The sequence below is a fragment of the Cibotium barometz genome, chromosome 38, assembly GCF_041138505.1.
Source record: "Cibotium barometz isolate CiBa-2024 chromosome 38, ASM4113850v1, whole genome shotgun sequence".
Classification (NCBI taxonomy): Eukaryota; Viridiplantae; Streptophyta; class Polypodiopsida; order Cyatheales; family Cibotiaceae; genus Cibotium; species Cibotium barometz.
In genome coordinates this window covers 13040275-13049916 of record NC_141083.1, presented here as the reverse complement: position 1 = coordinate 13049916, position 9642 = coordinate 13040275, and the positions used below count along the sequence as shown (strand labels likewise).

Genomic DNA, 9642 nt, shown 5'->3' with positions numbered 1-9642 from the left:
CACATAAGCACTATCTAAGATGTTTGTGAAGAACTTTTAAAGGTTTTTTTTTAAGGTCAACAACGTGAATACTAATTACTTTGTGCACATGTGTGCATAATAATTAATTTGGTATGGTTTGGCCCATAATTGTACCATGGGCGAATTTACGATCTGGTGGGATTTACGTGGTTATATGCACGGCTATATGCGTGGCTATATGCGCCGCTATATACGTGGATATATGCGCGGTTATATGCGCATCTATACCAAGTTTTTATCTAGATGTGCGCATGTGTGTATAATAATTAAATTTGGTATGGTTTGGCCCATAATTGTACATATGTTGGGCAAGTTTTATTTTCCATAAGATACTTTAAAAGCATTGTACTATGGTTCAATTTTGTAAAAGCCCAATTTTGGAAAAGCTATGCTATTTATGGCTTCAAGGACTAAATTTATGAAATATGATTCAAATACCGCGTGTGAGAGAGGAGCCACACACGTCGAGGTGGATGATTGCACTCAATCTTGTGTTCTTTGATTTTTATATTCTTAAGTTTATGCTATGGTTTGGTGCAAAGTCTATAGTTAATTAATTAATTAATTAATTTGTGCTATATTCAAATCTCCATGTACCAAAGGTCCTATACATAAATGCATAGAGTTTTGAGAGACAACAAACTTACCATAACTAGTAGACTCGAATTGATTTCTTGCTAGATCTAAAAAATCCTAATAAAATAAAAGAAAATCACTTATTTAATTGTATTAATCAAACTCGCCATGTGAGGAACGTGTGTTGCTGAACTTTCTGGTTTAGCTTGTGTATTTATAGTAATAGCGTGTAATTTCTTCTTGATATTTATAGTAATAGCGTGTAATTTCTTCTTGTTATTTCTAAAGTTTTATTAGTTTAAAGCTTCATATTATTGCTATAGTTCTAAAGAGGTTTCACCATTGCCACAATGATCGTATTCTGAATAAGTAAACCAAGTAGAAATTGAGAGCCATAAATTGTGCATGTAGACCAAAACACTATTAAGCCTTGCAACAACTAGTTGTTACGAGTATGTAATTAGAATATTTTGTTCCTTAAGGCTTGTTAAGATTATTCAAATATACTAAGAAATTGTTGGTTATGGCAAGTTTAATGCCTATTAAAACTCTATGCATTTCTCTCATGGGAGTGTAGGCCAAGTTCTCATAGATCTCTTTGTTGAGTAGTGAATTATGTCTCTCTCTCTCTTTCCCCTCTCTTAGGCAAACGTCAGAATTATAAAGACACACAGACACACACATACATATATACATACATACATACATACATACATACATACACACACACACACACACATACATACATACATACATATATATATATACACACACACACACATACTTTTTATGTTTATTTATTAAATACATATATATGTGTGTGTATATGTGCGTGTGCACGTGCGTGGGTGTGTGTGTGTGTGTGTGTTTAAATTAAATATGTTTATTTTTTATAATAATTAAATATTTATTATAAAAAACATAAATAAATAAATTTACCATAGATTTTGCACCAATCCATAACATAAACTCAAGAACATAAAAATCAAAGAACACAAGATTGGGTACAATCTGCCGTAAAAATCATAAGTTCTGGACAACGAAGGTGTACATTGGACATAATAATCTAGACGTGCACATGTGTGCAAAATAATTAAATTTGGTATGGTTTGGCCCTATGCCTTCTTGGCACCCTCAAGTTCTCATAGAAATGGACATTTCGCTGGATCTCCCCTCAGCGATTGATATCTTCACCGACGATGGTGAACATTTTGAGCAAGCCATAGTTTACAAATACCTCCCATCCGCCTATTTTCACTGTGGTGCCGCTGGGCACTTCGTCAAAAACTGTCCCGCGACTTACCTCCGTCAACGCCCCTTCCCCTGCTTCTCCAAATGCCACCCCTCTCCAGCAAGCCCCTAAAGCATCTAGAGCCTCCCCCCCTAAGAGGGCATCCAAAGAAACCTGGCAGGACGCTTCTAAGACTAGGGCTAAATCTGTTAACAAGTTTGCCCTCCTTGCCTCTCTGCCAGAGTGGGTTGATTCTGAAGTTGATGAGTCTCTTCTCTCGGGCTCTGATGAAGAAGCAGAGGTGGGCAAATCTCTGGAAGATCAGGTCAATGAAAATGATCAATCTGTAATGCGAGAACTGAACGCTAATGTTCTGGCGGGAGACACCTCTACTTTTAAAGGCAAGGAAGCACAAGTGGAGGAGGCTGGGCTTTCCACTCCTATGGAGATTCACAAAGACCACAAAAGACCTATGCAAGCTGCTTCACAAGCTTCGCCCATCAGAGTTCTATCCAAGAAATCCAATAAGAAGTCCCATAAATGAGGATTATCTCGTGGAACATCAAGGGGCTTTCAGACCCCATCAAAGCCAGGAAGCTAAAACAGTGGTTCCGCTCTAACAAATCGGAGATAATAGCTCTCCAGGAGGTCAAAACCAATGGCAACAATCTATCTAGCCGTCTTAAGGAGGTCTCTAAGAATCATAGATGGTTCTCTTCGTCGCATTCTAGAGGCTCTGGAGGTGCTGTCCTGGGTGTACCTGCTAATTGGGATGTCTCCCCTAACTCGGTTGTTGGGGGCTCTAACTGGATTTCAGCCAAGATAGATAAACCAGTTAAGTTTCAGATTTGCTCCGTCTATGCAGGGGGTGCTGCTGCTGACAGAGCCAATTTGTGGAGTGAGCTCAGTGCAATGGATGGCCCTGTAGTCATTGTAGGAGATTTCAACATGGTGGAGTCCATAGCAGATAGATACAAAGGCCTGGGACAAGTAATCAAAGGACTAGAGAAAGAGAGGTGGGACCAAGTCAAAGAGCTCTTTTCTTTGTGGGATGTAGGAGAGGAATCTGAGTTCACTTGGCGGAATTACTCCTCTGGCAATAATGCCAGGAAGGCAAGGCTAGACAGATGCTACATCTCTTCGGATTTTGCCAACATCTACTCCAGGGTCAAGTCCAAACCTAAATTCTCCTCTTGCTTGTCGGATCATTATCCTCTGGTAGTCACCTTGGATGACAAAGCCACCAAAGTTAGAAACTCTTGGTTTCACACTGACGCTTCCCCCTTCCAGCTTAAGGTGGTGCAAAAAGAACTCAAGAAGATCTGGGTGAACGCATTCAGCAAAGCGCACTCCCCTGTCGCGGCCTGGTCTCAAGATCTGAGGGAGTCTCAAAAAGCTCTCATTGTTTTTAGGAAAGAGGTTACTATCATTAGAAGGAAAAAGAGAGAAGCTATCTATCTCCAGCTTATGGAACTTGAAGCCAAGATCAATGCTATAGCTGAGGAACAAGAAGAGATCACCAAGCTAAGGGCCCATATTAGATCTGAGGCCTTCAAGCATGCCACGGTGTTCTTTAGAGAGTGGTGGGCTGGAAGGATTGACCGCCCGTCTAAAGAAATGTTCAAGATCCTAAGGAAAAAACAAGTGAGGGATCTTGTACCCCTGCTGTCCACAAATGATGGCACAGCTAGGACTGAGGAGGAAAACTGTGTGCTGGTCCGCAATCACTTTCAAAAGCTCTTTAGTACACCTGAACAGTCCAGTGTGCTGAAGGCTAAGGCTCGTGACACGGTCTGGGAGGCTAGATATAATGTCATCTCTGCAGAGCTGGCAAGGCAACTTGATGTACCTATTGCAATCTCAGAAATTAAGATGGCCATAGAGAGTTTGAAACCAAACAAAACTCCTGGATTGGATGGTTAGCCGGGTGAGTTCTTTTAAAGATTGGATTGCCCCTTTCATTCAGAGGGTTTGGGAAGAATCGGTGAAGTACTCTGCCCTACCCACTATTATTAATACGGGAGTGATAAAACTTATCCACAAACAAGGTCCTAAGGATCTCCTTGAGAATTGGAGGCCTCTGACTATGTTGAACTCTGTATATAAAGTGCTCGCCAAAGTGATTGCCTGCATGATCACTCCCAGCTTAATGAAACACATCTCAGCAGAGCAGAAAGGGTTCATCCGTGGAAGAAGACTTATTGAAGCTGTAATATCAATTTGGGAAGGAGTAGAGTATGCTCAGGAGAAAGGGATTGACTTTATTTTTACCAAAGTTGATTTTGACAAAGCCTATGATGACAGGCTGGAGTGGAGTTTTGTACTACTCAGATGGGGTTTGATCTAGTTTGTTAAGACCCTTTTTGGCAATGCTTCAGCTAGAGTGGCACTTAACAATTCATTGTCAGATGTTTTCCCCCTGGCCAATAGGGTTGTCCTCTTGCTCCTCTACTGTTTGTGATAGCTATGGATAGCTTGAATTGTATAGTGCAAAGATCCCAGAGACTGGGGCTAATCCAAGGCATTCCCTTTCCGAGCTCAAACGGTGTTCAGATTCTCTCTCAGTTTGCGGATGACACCAACGCCTTGCTCATCAATGATCAGAATTCTCTCCTGACCTTTTGGAATGTGTTGGACACCTTTTGTTTAGCTTCTGGCTCAAAGGTCAATCATACAAAAACCGACGTGTTCTCTGTAGAAGGAAATCTCCCTTTGTGGTTGACTCAGCAGGGCTGTCAGAGCATTAGGGCTGGTGAAATCTTTCGGTTGCTAGGCATTCCTATGGGCTTCGGAGTTACCCTGAAACAAAGGTGGGACTAGGTAGTTGAAAAATTCAGGGGTAAGCTGAATAGATGGATGGGTATGCAGCTTTCGTTAGCGGGCAGAGTGCTGGTAATTAATCATTTTTTAGCTGCTTACATCCTTTTCTTCCTCACCTGTTGGAGACCCCCAGACTCCCATCTAAAGGAAATTGAAAAGTTGTGTAGGAACTTCCTTTGGTCAAGAGACCTTTTCAGGAGAGGAGCTGCCAAAGTCAAATGGGAGTTCTGTTGCCTTCCCAGGGATAAAGGAGGTTTGGGGGTAGTAGATATTCTCGCTAGGGCTGACCGTCTTGCTGTTAAGACTATTATTAGAGCTGTCTCTCACCCTGAGGAATGCTCTTCCTATTTGCTATTCAGAAACTCTGACCAATTCTCCTTGGAAAACTTCTCAGGATGGAAGGATTTGCCCTGGATTACTATCTTGATAGGTCATGAATCTGTCAAACCTAAAGGTTCTGATCTGCTTCGTTCTTTATGGAGAGCTTGGAACAAATATCGTGACAAAGTAGGAGTTGTGTGGGAAAGCAGACATAGCTACGCTATCAGAGCCTTCGACTCTCTGCGGTTTCCTCTTAGTCCAGTGCCTCCGGTGTCCAGCATCTCAATACCTACTGCTCTACGTATTCACAAGAAGGGAATCAAAGTTTGGGCTGACGTGTGGCACCTTCCCTCCCATAGGTGGATGACTAATGATGAGCTGCTGTTAAAATTCTCTCTCCTCCCTTGGGAAGTTAGGTTGGTGCAAGAACGTATCAGCATCTTTCCTGAAGATATGGCCTGGCAGATTTCAGTCTCCGAGCCCATCTCCCTCAAAGGCTTATGTTGGAGAGGAGGCACAGCGTTCTGTCACCCCCCCATGTGCAAGCTGTACTGTCTACCCCTGTACATGTGATTCTCAACAAGAGATGGGCAGTCCTATATGACAAGCGCCAATGGAACTTCAAATTCCACTCACTCTGGTCTAAGGAGATTCAGCCTAAGAAATCTGTGCTAATGTGGCTGATTATGCACAAAGCCATTTGGACATGTGACAAGTGCAGGAAATGTGGAATTTCAGACGGGGTTTATGCTAGATGTAAACTTTGCATCGAAGATATTGGGCACCTATTCAGAAATTGTCAGAGATCTGTTGACATATTATCTCCGATTTGGGTTACTCTGGGTTGCCTGCCATCTGCTAAACAACTCCTTTTAGGGGATTCGGTTGGGGTGCTCTCACGTTGTTGGGCCGGAGTTAGAGCTGAATTCCTCTGGTTAATTTGGAAAGATAGATGTGCGACTGCTTTTGAGGCTGCTTACCAGATTCCAAATCTGAGAAATTTGTTTACTGATTTTCATGTGCAGATCCATGACGTCCACCTGGTACAGATGAGATTGTATACCACACAAGATGCAGTTCTTAGAGAACCTTCAACTCAACCAAGCACAAGCTCAGCAACGTGCGCTCCAAATGAAGACGGAGGAGGCCTTTCGTTTTTTATCTATTTTGCAATCCAGAATTGAAGCTATGCGTTAAAGAGTCTTGTAATTGTTATAAGTGTTGTGCTGATTCTCAGCCAGACTTTGTAAATTTTCTCTCTTAATTAATTCTTGCGCTTGTTGGTAAATTTTTAAAAAAAAACTTGCCATAACTAGTAGACTCGAATTGATTTCTTGCTAAATCTAAAAAATCCTAATAAAACAAAAGAAAATCACTTATTTAATTGTATCAATCAAGCTTGCCATGTGAGGAACGTGTGTTGCTGAACTTTCTGGTTTAGCTTGTGTGAACTTTCTGGGCTGATTGCTTTTCTTATTTCAAAGTCATGCAAGTGGTGGGTAAGGGGGAGGGGTGGGGCACCACACATGGATAAAGCCTGCGCGTTCTAAGGCAAAGACAATAAGGCATAAATTAATGAGAGTGCGCGCACACACACACACAAAAAAAGTGAATATGCATACTCATAATATGAAACCAAGTAGTCATGGTTGTGGTTCAAAATAAAAAATAGAAAAATTTACACCATTATACAAGCTACGTCTTTGTACTGTTGAAATTTTTATTGCCCACCCCATTATCTTGCTAGCTTGTCGCTCGCTAATAAAGGCACGTGTAACTCTGCAACTGGCTATGTAGATTTGTTTTTGCTAATTGTACTTCATCATGTTGTGTATTTTATAGACTTTGTAGTCGCTTTACTTGTGCTGTTGGATTACCAGAATGGAAGATCTCATCTCACCACCCGCACTCGCAAGGGCGTCACCCACGACACCCAACTCTGAGTTTTCTAAGTGCCTTTCCGCTTGTGTGATGCTTCCCCTTCCCACCAAAAATAGTGAGAAATCAGTAGATTTAGCAATAGCAAGCATTGCCGCCTCTGTGGGGTTGACATTATACATGTGCTCCTCGTAGAATATAGATTGCCATGAGTTGTCTCTTGCTTCCTCTGTTAATGACCTAACCGTAGCTAAGCTCTCTTCATCAAGGTTTTCATCATCCTGATTAGTAGATTCGTCTATGTCAATCACATGATCAAGCTGCCCTTGCTCTTGATTAGGTTTAAACCTGAGAATCCATAGTTTTACATTTGGATGCTCTGCAAGCCTGCACCCAAACGCTAAAGCCTCTCTATCGTCTGGCCCTCCGAAGAACACCACCGCAACTCTGTGAGGGTTAGCTGTGCTTTCTGAGAGCTGGTCTGACCCCCATACCCCCCGGTCTACAAGTACACCCACAGAGCAAGGTGCATGCTGCATAACCCTAAGATTAAGTGCCTTTAACCCCGGATTCATGTGCTCTATTGTGCCATCTTCCTTCTGGTAGAAATTGTATGGCAAGATGATGATGGTCGCCCTCCTCTCGGCTGCCGAGCTGCACACATCGTAGTGCATGTCGCTGAGCTCCGAAACTGCACGTAAAAGCCTGACAGGAACTTTAGAGATCCTGCCGTACGCCTCGAACGCGATGAGGATGTTGTCCTCCGAATGGGTGGAGGCATGGTCCTCAGTCCTTGCTTTGCTTAAGGTCATCATAGAGGAGGCCCTATCTGATAATTCAATTAGATGCATGGCAAAGAGCTTGAGAGACTTCTTGTTTGATGTGCCTCTACATGCCTCCACTAAATTTAGCAGAGGTGGTATGCTCCTTGTACCATGGATGCATGCCAGAATACGAATCTCGTCCTTGTTTTTGACGTCCCCGCCATCGAGCTTGCGGGTGATGTGTGGCACTGGGTTTTTTGCCGGTTTGTACAATGCCATCACTGCGGGCGTGGTGAAGAACATCAAGATTAGGCACATCAACACCAGGATAGCAAAGGTTTGATCATCAAACACCTGCAGCCAATCGTAGTAAGATCAAAACAGCATACAAGGGAGACCAACAGTACAGCCTTTCCAACTTAATCGTACTCACCCCAAGGTCCTTTCCAACGTTCAAGACAATGAGCTCCACAAGTCCCTTAGTGTTCATCAGGAACCCAAACGCAAAGGCCTCGCGCAATGGCAATTTCAGTGATAATGCAACCACTACAGTGGCAGCAATCTTGCCAAGGCCAGCTGTAAGAACAAGAAGAACAAGAAAACCCAAGGCTTTGGCGCTGTTGATGCTCCCAAGGTTGGTCTTCAACCCACTAGAGGCAAAGAAAAGAGGAAGCATTAGCACAGTCACAAAGTCCTCCATCTTCTCAATGAGCGTTTGGGCAAAGGTCCCCTCCTTGGGCACAATCAAGCCAAACACAAAGGCCCCAAAGAGAGGGTGTATGCTAATGGCATCTGTCGTAAATCCGGCTAGTAATACCCCCACCATAGTCACACATACATAGATCTCACTCACCGTCTCTCGCCCATTAACTCTGTGTGCCATCCATTCCATGAATCTCTTCACCATGAAGAGCATGAAGAGAACAAACCCCATGCCACATAGGAGTACATATGCAGAGGTGGCAGGGCTTGTGCTAGGGCTAGATATGGCCACTCCAACTGCGAGGAGAATCCATGCACAGACATCATTGATGGCCGCAGCCGGGATCACCATCTTGGCGAGGTCGGTGGTGAGCAACTTTCTTTCTGCCATTATCCTCACTAGCACAGGGAATGCAGTGATGGATAACGGGACACCCATGAAGACAACCAAGGGGCCAAAGCTTGCTCCTACAGACAGTGATTCATGGAGAAGACTTGCAATGCCAACCCCACCTACGAATGGTAAACTTATGCCTGACAAGGCTATGATGAGGGCAGGTTTTCCACTCTTTCTGATCTCATTCAGATCAAGCTCCAAGCCAACCATGAATAAGAAAAAGAGCAAACCCAGAGTGGCTATGGTATCAATGAGAGTTAGACTGTTTTGAGGGAATACGGCATCAAGGTAAGCTTTGTTTCTGCCCAAGCCAGATGGCCCAAGAAGAACTCCTCCCTGAAAAACATTGCAAGCAAGCAAACCGATCTTAAATGTTTTGTTAGTTCCAGTAAACTCTGATGCACCACAAAACTGTGAAGTATGGCCATCTTTTTTTGATGCCAACGTACGATGATTTCTGCTAGAACTTGTGGTTGGCGGAATGGTTTGAAGAGCAACGCCATGGTTCTGCTGACAAGGAGCACAATGGCAACTTGAATGATGAGGAGGGGCAACGCAAAGTTGATTGGGTTGTCACCTTGCAAGACACCATTGGAGACTGCCTCTCGGACAGCTGGATAACAAGGGGTGGTGGAGTTGGAAGCCATGCTTTCTTCTCTACTTGCGCCAATGCAATGGAAAAAAACTCTACTTATAGTTTATGTGTGTGTGTGTGTGTGTGTGTGTGTGTGGGGGGGGGGGGGGGGGGGGGTGGGGGGTGGGTTTGGGGGGGGTGGGAGAGAGATTGCACCATGATATAATATTACAGGCAATGAAGTCAGCTACACTATCCATTAAAATTCAAACATATCTTACTAGATTCAAAACCATGCAATTGATTTATGGATTGATCAATCAAAGAGCGTGTGGGGCTGATCAGAGGGTGCACGGGA

General features: G+C 43.4%; 1 protein-coding gene across 1 annotated transcript; it reads right to left on the bottom strand.

The window, feature by feature from the left end:
• Nucleotides 1–1771: 1771 nt before the first annotated feature.
• Nucleotides 1772–9357, bottom strand: LOC147616366 (cation/H(+) antiporter 19-like). Its single transcript, XM_086777159.1, has 5 exons — nucleotides 9160–9357; nucleotides 8045–9046; nucleotides 6833–7965; nucleotides 2711–2797; nucleotides 1772–2141 (listed from the first exon to the last, which is right to left on the bottom strand). The coding sequence occupies exons 1-5, from the start codon at nucleotides 9355–9357 to the stop codon at nucleotides 1772–1774; spliced, it is 2790 nt and encodes a 929-aa protein (XP_086633285.1).
• Nucleotides 9358–9642: the final 285 nt, after the last annotated feature.